The sequence below is a fragment of the Boleophthalmus pectinirostris genome, unplaced genomic scaffold (genome assembly GCF_026225935.1).
Source record: "Boleophthalmus pectinirostris isolate CB_2022bp ecotype Guang Dong unplaced genomic scaffold, ASM2622593v1 HiC_scaffold_23, whole genome shotgun sequence".
In the NCBI taxonomy this organism is placed as follows: Eukaryota; Metazoa; Chordata; class Actinopteri; order Gobiiformes; family Gobiidae; genus Boleophthalmus; species Boleophthalmus pectinirostris.
The window spans coordinates 19,126,818-19,142,889 of NW_026571207.1; the positions used below are offsets into that span (position 1 = coordinate 19,126,818).

The 16,072-nt window shown below is 40.6% G+C and overlaps 1 protein-coding gene across 1 annotated transcript; it reads right to left on the reverse strand.

Annotated features, from left to right (window-relative positions):
• Positions 1-3,752: 3,752 nt before the first annotated feature.
• Positions 3,753-15,325, reverse strand: tex11 (testis expressed 11). Its single transcript, XM_055159017.1, has 28 exons — positions 15,239-15,325; positions 14,955-15,064; positions 14,780-14,864; positions 14,606-14,685; positions 14,434-14,514; positions 14,257-14,376; positions 13,882-13,962; positions 13,725-13,810; positions 13,590-13,647; positions 13,426-13,521; positions 13,267-13,348; positions 12,589-12,667; positions 12,355-12,506; positions 12,195-12,280; positions 11,968-12,105; positions 11,805-11,907; positions 11,585-11,709; positions 11,407-11,492; positions 10,741-10,794; positions 10,639-10,679; positions 10,493-10,570; positions 10,351-10,421; positions 9,959-10,072; positions 9,727-9,799; positions 9,501-9,650; positions 9,315-9,439; positions 4,160-4,262; positions 3,753-3,814 (listed from the first exon to the last, which is right to left on the reverse strand). The coding sequence occupies exons 1-28, from the start codon at positions 15,261-15,263 to the stop codon at positions 3,753-3,755; spliced, it is 2,544 nt and encodes an 847-aa protein (XP_055014992.1). The 5' UTR covers positions 15,264-15,325.
• Between the last annotated feature and the right edge of the window lie 747 nt (positions 15,326-16,072).

Here is a 16,072-nt window from a genome sequence, read left to right on the forward strand (position 1 = left end):
AAAATGAAAAAAATAAAATAATACTTCTACTATAAGATATTACAATAGAGTCGACGAAAGCTCAAGGAAGTTCACTTTAGAATTTATACATACCAATCCCTGCCCACTGCTTTATATGTACTTATATGTGATTAAAAAAATGTTGTAAGCCCTTTTATAATACCAGAAAAATATTAATAAAAGCATGTAAATTAGGAATCTGACTGCTGTTTTCAATAAAAATTGAGCAAACTATAATAGAGAAGTATTCTGCACTCAACTTCTATTACCTATAAAGACTAGTATGATAGTACATGATTGATGTGGAGTTTGCAGTAAAGTGTGACTATATGTAGTTTATAATGCTATTTCACATGAATAAAAAACTATCTAATGTAAGGACTATGTAGAAAATAGATCTGGATAAATAAAACAGTTAGTCTGTTTCTCAGACGTATAAGCCAACTCAAAGGTCAGAAGTCACAATCTCAATTAGAACACTTTAGTGTTAGTAACTGGCTTATAACCCTAAATGAAACAAAACTCGATTCTTGAATACTTATACAAATCTGTGATCATGGAGTAACTCACACGCACACAGGCATTGCAATTCTTTTATTCTCTATCGTGTCACTTCTATTCTTGCCCTATAGACTCTCATTCACCAGAGAGTCTGTCACTGTGAGTCTGTCTACGCTAGTTTATTAAAAGTATTCGTTGGCTGTTTGCATCACTTGTTTTTTGATTTTCTTGTTTTTCCTAAATCGTATTCCTACACCTTCACCACTAATACCCACTCTCTTCCTCTCCTCCTCACTCTCACGCAACCGTCCCAGCTTTGTTAACCTTACCTTGAAAGAAACGGAGCCTTGATACACTTCTCTATCACTGACATCAGCAGCACAAAACTGTACAATCAAATATCTGATCGTTTATATATTATATTTTAAAGTAACTCATTGGTAGTGGTTAAAACTAAGGGCAAATTTATTCTACCTAAATTCTTGAAGAAGCGGACCGTCAAAACACACAGTGGACAGGTTGGAAACCAACAAGATTTCACAAATGGTACCAAGCTATATTCTTCTTTCCACTATATGAACTGTATACTCGAATGTGTCTCCGGGGCCACTATCTCCTTAAATCGCTAGAATGGACACGGGCGCTTACACGTTTATTTCTCTCTTCGTTTTCACCACTGCACGAGGCCCAGTCGATGCGGAGCGAGCACCGTTCGTTACATATTCATTAGAAAATACCATGTCAATTTAGTCGTAAGAGGTATTTATTGCAGCAAATAGTTGGAATGATAATGGCGGATGCGTTATTTACTTATTGGGTATGGTAAGAGATCATTGTGGTAAATTCTTAATGTAACTCATGTCAAGAATTGAATGTTATCTGTAGGAAACTTTATATAGCTCTACCTTTAACCATTTTACATTGTATGATTTCAGTTTCTACTAATATTAAGAGCACAAACTCTTTGCAAAAAGTGACCAACAATGAACCCATAAATTGGATATCAATAAAATTGTGGTTTACATACTGGGGCCCTGGTCATGAGATGGAAAGAATAAAAAGCGAGGATCAATATATGTTAACATCTAGAAGTAGGTATCCTTTCCTCAAGTCGGCACGTACATGGGTGCACACTTCCTGAGGGAGTGGAACTCCATGAAGCACAGACAATTTCTGGACTAGGCAGGACTCATCTTTGAAAACCAGGGATCCAAAACTGCCTGTCGGATCACACCACTCTCAGCATAAGATCACAACTCGGTCGAAGGGAAGGGAGACGCACATGAGATGGGATGGGCAGGACACCACTTAAACACTTTTGATGGCCGACCAAAGCAGACTAACCATACATAAGGGAGCAGATTGGAAGACAGTGATAAATACTACGAAGGAGATGACAATAAAGTTATACTTCAGAGAGGAGCGCGGTACAAAACATAGAAACTAATGAGAAACCTTATTATGGAACAACCATTGCGGCACTCTCTGTGAGAACATAGTAGCTCGAGGGTAGAGGCGAGTCAGTAATCTAAGTCACATGAAGCTAGATACTAAGCATTGCTATGGTATAATAATATCAACAGCCTAGATGAACATTAAATAACTGTCATTACAACACTGAGCTATATTATGCTACCTCCTGTTTCATTTTGTTTATTTTTTCTTTTAGGGGAAACACTGCATTTTGGGTGTGTCTGGAAAACGCTATTCCAGAAACGGCTGCAAAGCAAAGCCTAAACAACTCTATCCGATTGCCATCTTTATTAAACCAACACAAAGGATCACTCATTAATGAAGCTCAAAATAGTAAAACCAAGTACATAATAACGCAGAATTTCATTTAGAGACCGGACTCCACTAAAACCAGTAGCGCTTACAAGAAGAACATTTGCGTTGAACACTATGAAGCGTGTGAGTGAATGCAATGCATATATTTATTCAGCGGAAATGACTAATAAAGGCAGACGTATGTATATCATGGCACCACACATACAATTATGGTCTCATTACATACCTATGAGGGGACCGTGAATGCTCAGATGAGCAAGGCAGGTAGTTTCTGGTAGAGGTTTTTTTTCACTCACGTTCATTTTTCTTTACATCACATTCTTTCACACCAACTTTGTTCACAGTTTAGCACTTGTGCGGTAGCTTCCCATCCACCCGCAAATATGTGGAAGTGTCTTCTGATCTCCCCAGTCAGAGCGCTATTGTACAGGGTATTCACTAGAGGAGATCTACAACAAAATCAAGCTAATCATTGAGAGAGGAGGACAGTCACTGGCCACCCTTATCATTTTCCGATGTTCGAGCAAACATCTCGTCGAGAACCAAGCCCTTCCTGAGGCGTCATCTTGTTGAACGCCTCATGCCTAGAATCTCCACCTCAGATGCCCCTTACCTTCCGCCATAGACTGCACCACCCTCCAAGGTTCCCTCGCGGTCAAATCCGGGTTCCTTCCAGAGTGTTTGATAACAAAGTCATTTGGGTGGAGTCATATGGTCATGCTTAGAGGCTGATGAATACCAACTCTCAAGAGCAGAAATATGATGCGTCTTATCACCTGGTAAATACATGACAGTAGATGGTGGACTAGTTGATCACCACCCCTGTGATCCACCTGCATGGTTCTCCAACACACGGCGACAACCCTTCCAACAGGACTCGCGGGAACACTCCATTTCCAAAGGGAATTTGTCAACTCGAAGACTGCAACGAAAGGGAAAACGGACATAATCCTTTTGTGATAAGTTACTGGACAACGAACCAGTGAACAAAGGGCAAGCCCAAGGGGGGCAGGGTGGAAGGACCCAGAGACTCTGTTTGTAATGTCTGTGAGATTCAGGGCAGGTGACGATTGGAGGAATTCAAAAAAAGCTGCAGGGAGTACGAGAGGATAGGCAAGGCTTACGACAATTTGATACGGATCTCTCTTTGAGGTAATTGTTCGAATCTTGGGTAATGAGTTAGCTATGCACAAGAGAACAGAGCTGAGGGAAACTCGATAAAGGGGTCGATTAGTCTCTAGAATATAAGGACCTGGTCAGTCTTCGTTCCTACTCTCACCTGTGGTCATGGGATTGCAAAATCAAGCGCATCCCTGGGGTAGCTGATGGAGTACTTGTGAATCACGTCAGAGTTGCACCGAGATCTTTATTTGGGTCGATTACCTAAATAGGGGGAGCGCTGCAATGAAAACATTGAGTTTGCCAGAGGACACACTCGGCGACCTAGAGCTTAGTATCAAGGATCACGGGGGCGCTTCTGCGTTCTCGTAAGAGATAGGGTCGCACGTGGCAGTGCCCGTTTCAGCTGCACTAGCAAGAGGACGGGAAAAGATACATGTTAGTCTAGGAAGCCGGGCGAAGTCTCAAACTTAAAGGATTAGAAACCGGTTGTCCACGATACTGAGAGGACCCCAGACAGACGAGTTCTCTAGGTAGTCATTATAAAATCACCTAGTTACATGAAATATCCATAACCTGGGCATGCCTCAAAATCTTAATCCCACACACATTTCAAGAGAAGGGCTGCTTTACCACTGGCGATCGTAGATTGGTCCACACAATCCTGTGGGGAGGCTGTAGAGAACCCTTTAACTCTTTTTTTAGTGAAGTACTTCTTAGGATATCATCTCTAGTGATGGGGGTGAGGTACTTATGCTGTCTGGGTCGGTTTGAAGGTCGGGCTGGGATAAACGATGGCTGTGGGGGTTCCGCATGAGAAGGAGGTTGTAAAGGAACCAGGGAGCCTTCACAGGCTGGAAAAACGAACGCAAACTGGGCCTTGAGCAAGTAATCCACAAATGCTTAATAAACAAGTATTTTATGCCTACAAATTCTGGGTTATTTGTGACACTGCTTGTCTCGTCTGAGAAGCGCGGCGACCGCGCCGGTTCACAATTCACGAGAAGATTCATAGTCAGAAGAGGAGAAACAAGCTCCGGAGTATGTCCCTGTTGCGTAACTTTCTTAGGTTTTCAAAACTGGGCCAGGTAGGGCCGAGCATAGACGTGCAATACGAAGAGAATCTGATCTACATCTCGGAGGACACCTAATATTCTATATCTGACTAAAACCAAGGAGAGTTGAGCGTACAATTTTGAAATATGACAGTGATTTACACTAAGACTGAGAATCTACTCTAAGCTATGGTGTTGTGTACAGCAAATCGACTTCTACTATACTTAGCGCACCCATCACATTTCCACACCAATTAGCTATGAATGGGTCACAAAATCACAAGGAACTAAACTAACGACAATTCTGCCACAAGAACCCTGGGATGAGCTTTAAATATACGAGGCATAAAGAAACAGCACAGGTAATGTCGGAGCTATGTTGGTGTCTTCAAGACAATGCAAGGAATGATACAATTATATCGCCCACCAGTCTTTGAATGGAGTCCCTGAAAGGTTTGGTGGTTTGATTCTATGTTCTCAACATAAACCACTTGCTCCCAAGGTTTGAAGCATCCAAAAAAACCATCTCAACAGCTGAGGAGCTTTGATTCCACACCAAGGCTATATGCGTTTCTTTTTCAGTTGTGTGAATTCCCAATTAGTCTTATTCAACCAAGATAATTATGCTTGTCGCTGTGTCCTCTGGCGTCAAGAATTCGACGTGTAAGCTCGACCATTTGGCCTGGTTGAGGCACTCCTTCGTATACTGAAATGCCTCAGTGCGTAACTTGGTGGAGAAGGTGAATTGAAGCGAGGTATTGCCTGTAGGGCGTATCGTTTATATTGGAGAGCGCTGAGGCACGTTGGGATTTCCTTGTCATGCTGGCGCAAAGCGGTTGATACATGTGGTAAGAGTATTTCTCTCCTGAGAAGGTTGAGTTATGGTATACAACAGCTCACTGTTATATTATATTATATGATCCACTCATTGATAGATTACCATGATGATTTATTTATAAGCACCCCATAGGGTGGATCAGCAACAAATAGACCAGTAGAATCTTTTTCAGAAACCTCTTAGCATCCTCCTGTGTGAGCAGATAATTGGTATTGTAATCAGACCAAATTAAGGTAATAAGCTGCTTTTACAAATTCTCAAAGCACATCAGAGCAACAACTTGCGGGAAGGAAGAGAGCTTGGGCTGGAACGAGGTACGTAGTACGGTTCACAGAATGGCTTAGGGCATCTAAACTAGGCTACCATAAAACAGAGAAAATGAAAGAGTGGTTCAACGGTAGCGTAATTATATCTGCGATTAATCGCTCAACTAGAACAGCACATCTAGGAAAACTACAAGGCCGTGCGGGTCAACGCCTCTCATCTTTTCCTTCCGTCTATTTCTCTCCATCCATCTCGTGGTAATCCTCTTCCACAATCTCGCATTCTAAAACATCCGTGTGTGACCCTACTCCTGGCCCAGACACCTCATCTCGCTTCACATCCAGGCTTGGTTCATTTAACTCATCACCTCATGTGTCAAATAAGGTTCAGCCCTTTAATTAAACTGGCGTGTGCTATCTTCACGAGAGAGGAACAGCGAGCCATTATACAATCTTTCTTTCCTCAATATCTGAGTTTCGCTTCACACGTGTGTGGTGGTTGGTACAATGTAAATAAGCCCATTCCAGTCACGGAGCCCCCAGCACGTGTTGCGTGCATATGAAGTCCGGTGTTGTGATTTCCACACTTACCGCCGTGTGACCTTTCCGGGTGATATCTTTAAGAGCTTATTAACTTAGACTCGACCGCACACAGCCCAACGAGGTCCAAGATCAAAGGATGAAGGCGCTACCTTTATTTAATCTAGTCCGGCTCTAGTGGGGAGATATACACATCTTGCATCACAATAGTTGGTTCGTCTCGTATTTTTAGTGGCTCCTGCACCAATTCTCTTCTCTACATGCACACACATTGCGCAATTTTTGTGAAAAACACTAGTGTTGCATCGGTACCGGGGAGAGTTACTGGAGCCTTCAAAATATAGACCTCTATTCTACAATGTGATTCAATTGGTGGATTGCACCGACTTGTGGTGCTCGTAGAGAGACGTGATGCGGCCAGAGTTTAAAATGAGTTAGTCGAGTGAAAACGCAGACGCACTTACAAATGCAAGCGGCATACACGTTTTCAGGAGCATTTCGGCAGTCAAACCACATAATAACAGCGGACGATTCTCACTCTAGAGAATTGTAACGAGCGAGCAGTGGTCGCTCTTTATTCGATGTAATTACACGAGGTAGAATACATGTCCACTCGTGAAGGAGAGTATTCATTGGGAGAGGAATATTATATAAAAACAACCTATCAGGCCAACATAGGTCTCCATCAGCCGAAGAGGGAAGATCATACATCTGACCAGTTAAATTGCGAGTTAGAGAATATCATAGGGAGGAGAACGCCTTAATGCAAATTAGGAAAATCATGACATCTCATATGTGTTGATAATCTTCGATGACGGTCAATTTATGTGAAGAGAAATGACATCTAATACGTCTTTTATTTATCTTGTTTCGCGGGAGAAGGTGGGCAAGGCCTTCTTTGTGTAACATCTATGGTTCTTGAGTGTTCTGGATGAAGCACTACAGAGACACATGTAAAACGCGAGGCTTCGCGGACCAGAGATGTGCAGGGATGCTCTTGGGACTTGGACACAGTGAGGTATGACATTTACACTATCCTAGGCTCATCGTCACTTAATATTTATCTGACATTTATTCAATGTCAGGTCGGAAGCTCAAAATATACTAGAAAAATCAACTGCGGCAACATGGCAGGACAATTCTTTACGGTTCTCATTTAAAGCGTCGGCAACGGACTATTACTCCTGAGTTCCTAACCTTTTGGAAGAGAGAGAAATCACTTGCCTCTCCGCCACATTGACCTTGTTTTGGAATTTGAAATTTAGGACGCACTAAGACCGTGCGCGAAACAAAAAGACACCTGAGGAGGTATCTATGGAACATCCAAAACCTATGGTTGCCGAAGATCCTAGTTATCAGAGGCTTATGCGAGGATGCTCCGTCTGGTCAGAGATTCCTGAGACCACTACTCCTAGGATGAATCCACATGACCACGGTCCGCTCGGAGGACCCGGGTAGACCCCTAATATGAATGAACACTATCTAACAATATATCACCTAGAACCAATATAGTTTCATCGATAATTATTTTTGCACTATTTTAGCAAGTCTAGGGTACTATAGACACAAAATTAGATTATAATACTAGTTAACCAAACAAGTGGACAGCTATCATTTTTAGTAAAAAGTTATACTTAATCCTTAATCACCCTTCGTTTCTTTTCTATCTGGCTCAGGGTGTGTTCCAGGAATTGTCGTGGTAGAGGACAGCACCATCTCGGGACAGGAACCAAAGGAGATACATTGATATTATATCTCGTGTAGAAGTAGTATTCAGTTGAAGCACGCTTGTTCGAATGCCCTGAACATGTACCTGTGTCTGGCTAAGCTCTGCCTCATATGAGCACAGGTGGCACACAATAGCACATGACGACGCCACAACCAGTATCTATCACGCCCTGGAACTGAGAGAGAAGAGGTAGCCATTCCCAGTGGTTTCCAAGGCCGACAGAGCTTCAGCAACCACAGGATCTCCATTTCGGGAAAAGTGCATCTCTGATAGGACCAGAACAACATGCAACAAGACTACGTCAAGAGAACACTAGAATTAAACATTGAGGAGCTGTCGAGAGAGAACCTGGAGCCCTCACACATTCTGAAAGGGAACTCTACTGACTAGAACCACACGCACTGAGACCAAGACGCTGAGAATAGTATATCCGCCTTCTGATTACGCACTGCAGTGTGAATCATGGTCTTCTCATCGAAGATCCTCTCTGAGGTTTCTGCTTCCAGCGACACCTTTCTCACACAACTGTGTATTACAGCGACAGGCATCATTACTTATCGAATCCAAAAAAATGACATGCTTTCACTTGTGTGCAAGAATAGGCAAAAGCTGGGAACTGTCTCCGTCACAAACGATGCGAGCGAACAATGACGCTTCGAGAAGTTCACTAAGTGACGGGTCTTTTCAACCCTTAGGCAAGAAGTCGAACAAGACCCTACAAGTCCAAGGGCAGCGGCGTGGATGCACAGGACTACAGATAACGAACACAAATGAGCGCGCAGGAGGACAAGGAAGGCGTGGCGTCGAGAAGAACTGGGAGAGAGTAGACATGCTAATTAGAGGCGCAAGGAGTGCGGCGCTAGAAAGGCCCATGAATAAAGGAGTCCGCTATAGACACTCAGGCGGGGCCAGAAGTGGGTGGTATCAGACGAGAAGGGGTTAAGTATACCACAAGGAGCAACGGTGCTTGTATCCGGTGGCTGACTCACTAGCAAGCTGAGAGCATGACCACTATCCTCCTAATAAGATATCTAAGAGAACAAGAACCGAGTCCAAGCGCCTTCACCCACGACCAGACGACACACCCAGAGAACTCGGGCGATGTCTAACTACAGGAGGCCTTCAAAGACAAGGTCCAAGCGGCACTCGTTCTACAGATGCCCGGGCGTGAGTACGGCAGAGGACACTTAAGTATCCAGACTGGGGTGGGAAGAACACTTACTGAAGAGATACATACAGAGAAACCAACCATTACAAAAGCTCAAACGAACTGTGTTTTTTTTATGCCATCTTAGCTGTCCCAACCAGGGTTTCAGTCCGGCGACCACAGTCCAATTAGCCGACATTACAAGATCACATAAAAAGCAATTGACTGAGAACCAGCTTTCACTGGATTGAATCTTCTCATTTAAAAAGTAATAATTACTCTACACACATCGGGAATGTATAAACTGAAGTTCAACGCAAACAATGTGAGCTACTGTCATGTGTAGGTACCTGCACCGGGATATGTCGATCTGTGTTTGTCTCTTATGTAGAGAAAGAGCGGCTCTCAAGGCTTTCTTACACAGCAACGGAAAGTGGGCAGGAGACTCCATGGCTAAAGCTTTATGTTATAATATGTTAAATGCATGAACATAAAAATACAACAGTCCTTTTTGGTTTACCTGCAACAGTTTCAAGCACTTTGGCTTCAATGTTTTCCAACTCAAGCACTGACTCTAGGACTGTTTCAATTTTAGGGTCATTGAGCTTTGCACGGGCCTCAAACTCATATAACAGCAGCAATGTGTCTGTGGGGTCCATTGGAAAGCTCCCTTAAAACATAGACCATAAATATATTTACATGTGTAATTAGCTAAATTTGCTAAATATAGACATGTTATTATTTACCAGATGTCTTCAGGGTTTTCCAGACCTCAGAGCATATCTGAATTTGCTCTAAAGCCTGGGTTAGCTCTTCTGTCTGAAAATCAAGGACTAGTTATGCTCATCATTGCCATCTAGTGTTCATGTCAGAATAACTTCATTTACACAGCACTTGGTTGTCACCTGTTCTCTCCTGGTGATGGTTAATATACTATGTGTCTATTGCAAAACACAAACTAAATAATGACTGACACACCTGGTCAAAATCGGGTGATTTTCTATAGATCTCTAAGGAGGCTGCAGCAGCCATGAGCAGACATGTCTTCTGACCCATGAGAACGGTGCGATCTTGAGGGCACAGCTGGGATAGCTGGTCATTCACGCATATGGGAGAAAAAGCAAGTATCAAACAAAGATGGGTATGTGTGTAAAAAACTTAGCAGTTCATTGAGAAAAAATCAATTTATAATAATTTCTTATTTTCTGAAAACTATCAAAGGAGTCTAGTGAATACTAAAATGACATGGGCTGATAATTTGTATGTTTCTACTTAATCAAAGCAGCGTCTGGTCATAAACATATTGATCCACAGCCACCCATATAGAGTTATCGATTAATGCAGTGACAACAGCTAATAAGAGCACATGCCTGGTAGGAGAGCATAAAGAAATCTCTCATCCGATCAGGGCTGGCCTCACACTGCAGGACAGAGTTCCATGCTGCACCCAGCACACAGGGACATCAGCATTTAAATACTAGTAAGTTAGTCTCATACATCGTTGGTGTATACCAATCTTTCTAAACCAGTTTGCTTCTTCAGTCTTCTGCTCTGTGGTGACATTTGATTGATGTGAAAGTTTCTTCAAAGCTACACAGACAATTGGAAAACAGCCTCAGTGTTGTCTTAGGTCATCTGATGCATTTTCATGCACTTACCCATTTTTAAATATGGTAGCAGAATGTCCAGATTGACCCCCCTGTGAAGAGTGTCAACAGTCATATCAGAATGAACGCCACATGATTCTGTTAGTACCTTACCTCTGCTCATCACAGGACTTTTCCATTTTGGAAAGCACCAGTCGAATCAGACACCTATAAAAAGATGAATTGAAATAGTGAGAATGACCTCCTTTCTTTCACCTACTAACTGTGTTATATGGAGACACACTTTCAGTGGAGAGCGGGAATATAGGTCAGTGGATCATGGAGGTGTTTGGGAAACTAAAACAGCGCCTTTGATTTATCAGCATTTTATATTTTCCTCCTCACAAGTCTCTAACAGGTGTATTATGTAAAAATACTTTAATAAGGTTTTAACTAAGTTATAACTTAATTCTCTCATCATTAGCTTGCTCAGAGTTGTATTTCAGTTGATTCATACATGTTTGAGTAGTCATTTATTGTCCTGCATTTCTCCTGTTCAGAAAGAAGTGTTTTCTCCTACTCCTTATCCCTATGCACAAATTTGTTTATTTGTGATTATTAAAAATAATAATTTTTAATATCATATTTTTCAAAAATGAAAAATGAAAATCTGCTGCTTGGTACAGTAAAAAGCCCAGTATGAAGTCAATGGCCCTACTTCTATTTTATTATTATTATTAGTAGTAGTAGTAGTAGTAAGGCACTTAAAAAATATCAAATGATTATTTTTATGTACCTATGATCTGACATGTAATATGTCGTATCATATAATTTTCATACCTGAGAGCAGCAAGAACTTGGGTATCATCTTTGGAGTTTTCACACAAACTCTCGAGGGCTTTCATTGCAGTGTCCAGTTGTTCATTCTTCAAAAATAAATAAATAAATTAATTAAAAATAACAACACATTAGCATAATATATATATATATATATTTTTTATTTGGTGATAGATCTTACCTCTAAAGCAATCTGAGCCGCGAGATTGAGGAGAGAGGACAAGGCATTGTCTGACACCAGAAGTTTGCCCTCAGCTACCAGAGGATTCTTGGACAGAAGTCCAATTGCATTTACAGCTTGAGAAGCTTTAATATACAACACATAAGTTAGCATAATGTAACAGTTTTAAAGATATACTGATACTGCGACTATAGTGTGGCACATCCTACACATGAAGTACCTTTCTCACTATTGTTTTCCTGCACAGCAATTTTGTAAACACTAAAGTGAGTGAAAATACTGTCTGGATCACACCTCTCTGCTTCTCCTACTGCTTCTTTAGCCTGAGAAAAATATAGTTTAAATAATGAACTCTAGAGCACATAAAATATAATGAACACTACCTTTTCTAGCTGTTTTAGGTGCAAGAAACAGGAAGCTCTGTTTCTTTGCAATTTGGCTAGGGTGGTGTCTGTCTGCCCTGCTTTGAAAAAACTTAGGGAGTAGTTGTACCATTGCAAAGCTTCAGAAAAATTCTGGACCTGAAAATTATTAGAATTATAAGTATGCATAGGACAAATGATCACTATTGTTTATAGTAATAATGCAGCAATTTACACATTACACATACCTCAAAATGCTTGGCTGCTTTATCCCATAACAAAACATGAAGCGTAGAAAGGGCTTGTGGTGTCAGCTGGTTACTTGTATAATGGCCTACGTGTATACAACAGAACTGATAAACATTTGACAAAGTTGCTGAACATGATCATGTTTAAAATAATAGTTACGAGTAATGACATCCTCAATCTTCTGTTTGCCCAGAAGCTCTTTGCCTCTCTGCAGAAGCAACTCAATGTGGAAAACTAAAGCTGTGCCCAGGTCAGGAGAGGACTCAAATTGCTGACACACTCGCCTCAAAAACTCAAAGGCAATGATCTCTCTAAAAAAATTATACTTACTGACTAATATAGCCCATATTCAGAAAAAGAAAACAAGCATCTTGTGTATTTGCTAGCCATTACCTGTTATCTGATAAAAGTAATCTGACAGTGTTCAGACATACATCAAGGGAGACCTCTGACTGCAGCATCTCATCAAGTCCTGAAACAGCAGCTTAGTGCTACTTCTTGAGCAAATCATAGGCCTATATATTTTTCTCATAAAGTTGTAACTAGCAGTAAAAACAACCATACATTTGTAGTCAATATAGTCTTCAGAATATTAGGGAACTCTGCTAATTAAAGACGCAATGTGTAACTTTTCTGGTGGAGGGTCTGTCAAATGCTTTTCTCCATGGATGAAATTATTGCTTTGTCTGGAATATTTGGTAGTATGGAATTAAGCCTTTCTATCCTCATGGAGACCAAAATAGACCAAATTACAAATCTGATTTGTGAAGTGGCAAACTCGCTCACTGTCAGAATATTTTTCTAGGTATTTTACAGCTATAAAACCCACTGTAATCGAAAAAATTTAAGGTAGAGCTGTTTAATGTCATACTGTGGAACACTCCAGGCAGAGCAATTCATAGAAACCAGCAGGTGATGGACCCTCAACAAAAATTACATAGTGCACCTGTAATACATTTTATGCCTATAATAACTCAGTCGTCCATGGTGTATTAACACAGTTTAGTTATTTTCTCAAATCCCTTGTTATGATAATTTTAGTACAAATTAATTGACTTGTAAATGACTAACCGGCTCTGATTTGATCCTCGGAGGCACCACATCTCTGGAGTATTCTGATTTTTAAGTACAGGCCAGACACACTGGCACTTTCCTACCAAATCATATGCAAGGTATATTTCAGAAAAATGTCAATAAACAGCTTTAAATGCTGATACAATTGTAAAACACCTTATTGGCTAAAGATACAGCATTAAGGGCTTTCTCCTTAAATGTTTGACAGTCCCACTCCAGATAGACTGTAGCGAGAAGTCTCAAAATCTTAGCCTGTTGATAAAAATATATATTATAATATTCACACAAAAGAAGCCTTAAAATAAAACTAACACAATTACCTTGACCTCTGGTCCAGGAGAGTAAGGCTCATTCATTTTACTAATGTCATAGCTCTGGCTGTAAAGATGATATGATTGGATAAAATAAATGCAATAACTTGGCAAACAAATATATTAGAAAAAATTATGAAATACCTTAACCAAAAAGAGCTTTCCTCATACTTTTTGAAACTGTACATATCAATGCCAAAGTTATAGCACATCAGTGACAGGTACGCAGTCTGTATGGAAAAATCCATTTGAATTTAATGCCATGTTTATCCATGAACCTAAAACCAATGTTTTTATGTACCTCTTTAGGGAGCCGCAAAAGCATCTCGTTGCATCGCTTCATGTATGCCACAGCATCATAATTATTGCCTTGGCATATTGACTGCAAAGCAAATAAGTTTCATTTAGTTATTCCCCAGTCATTTTTAATAATGACCCAAAACATGCTACACAGGTCTCCAGGAAGAACAGTTGATAGCTAAGGTCAGTTAAATACAATCAATCAATGAACCTGCCCAGGGACTACAGGTGGAAATTAGCACAACCCGGTACAATACATCTCTCCTGTTAAGGTTAATGTAAAAATTGTGCACTGTTTCGTCTCATTAAAAAATAAATCAATCAATCATTTTAATGACATATCTTCAACTGCCAAATATGCATGTGCACAGCTCACCGACTCTGCCTGGTATGAGAGGATGCGGAACAATTCCTTCTCCACATCATTCTTGGATGAGTGAACATCATCATCTCCAACAGCTCGAGATATAAGTTGACCATGTAATATTTCCAGGCTCTAGATTGTAAAATGCCATTAAAATACATTAACTGTGTTTAATGTGCTTATACCTACCTTTACAGCCAATTTCAGAAAGGTGTTTGCCATCTGGGGATTTCTGCAGTCCAACCAGGTCCTTCCTGTCTTACTAGCCATCTTATAATGGTACAATGGTACAAAAAACATCTCAAGTAATCAGAAACACATGCTCACAGTTAGTGTTTTCACTTCAGTGGAGTCTACTGACCAGTATCTGTTTGCGCAGAGTGCCCTCTGTTGGTCTTTCTGCCTCACAGCAATACAGAAGAGTGCATGCAACATGGCGCACTGGAGAGAGGGTTTGTCTTCTGTTAATAATAGTAATAATACACACATACATTTCGTGATGTGCACAATTTATCTAGGGCCTCAACAATTCTACCTTTGGCTTTTAGATGTTTGCTGATGTTGTTCCCCACATTTTTGGTAACTGCCCAGTTCCACAGTTGGACAGCGCACTCTTCCACCTTTAATACAGGGAAATGTCATAACTTACACTTTGTGATCAGGCTTGGAAAAATTAAAAACAAACCGTATTAGTGATAACATTGGTGTACCCGTGGATCATTGATTTTAGGGAGATCTTGAATGTTGGAAATTTCTGAAAACAGTCTCTCAATTGCTTCGTCATCAGACTGTTGCTTTAGCATTAGTTTTTCTGCCAGGCCTGGATAGATAATCACATGTACAATAAACCCAACAGTTATTGAGTAGATATTGTGGCAAATTGGACGTTCAAGAAGATCCAAATTACAGCAACAGATTATCGTTAACAAAAGTATTTAACAGTTTTAGCTAGTGAAATCTTTAGCCTAACAAACTAAAGAAAACCTACACTTACATAATACCGAGGCAAATAGCTCCATCCTCAGTCTGACTGTAGCCAAAGATGCAGTTGTGCTCTTCTTGCTAGGTACTTCTGCTTGGTAGGCTGATAAATACAAGTGAATTGAATTATGAATGTGTGTTTATTTAATAGTTTATTTATAGCTATTGCGAATCTAAAAAGACTCAACTAAATCTAAGCTAAACAAAGAGCAAAGCGCGGGAAATTCCGTAATGCCAGTCACGTGACAAAAAGACTCCCCGCCGCCATATTGGATCTGTCCTCATTGTAAACACGAGATGTAAACATGATATGTGAATATGAGATGTAAAAATTAGATCACATGTGATTTGACAACCTCCAAAGGTAACCGCTTTACTGTCTCCCAATCTTCATGTCAGTTTCGGCGTTTGGCAGTTCTGCAGCAGCACAGACTTCATCATGACACAGGTTGTGCATGATATTTAATTACCCTCCTTTCAAACACATTTAACACTTAGATTAACACTGTCAAATTTTTCACTTACATCTTCTATTGATAAGGGTTTGAGCTGTTTATTCTTAAAATAAAACACTCATAAGTTAACCTTTATGGCGGTAACTTCCAGTAATTGTTGTAATCTTCTGCCCTCCTTGGCCCATGGGAGGTCTTCTTTACTTAGCAAACAGTTGTACACACAATAAACACAATGGACACACTGAACTGCGATTCCCAAAGGCTTTCCCACTCCTCTTGATCTGGTGGTTCTAATGTTTCAGTTTTTACTTGAAAACAACATTTTATTTCAGTTAGATTCTTAGTCTGGGGCTGCAGTTAAGAAAAGATCAATGATCCAAAGTCAAGTTTGT

What these genes read in the sequence shown, in the direction of transcription:
- tex11 (XM_055159017.1), bottom strand. Translation starts at nt 15,263, where the DNA reads ATGGAGCTATTTGCCTCGGTATTAT. An exon ending in GCTATTTGCCTCGGTATTAT is followed by an intron (nt 15,065 to 15,238) that starts GTAAGTGTAGGT and finishes TTATCTATCCAG; the next exon opens with GCCTGGCAGAAAAACTAATG. An exon ending in CTAAAATCAATGATCCACGG is followed by an intron (nt 14,865 to 14,954) that starts GTACACCAATGT and finishes CCTGTATTAAAG; the next exon opens with GTGGAAGAGTGCGCTGTCCA.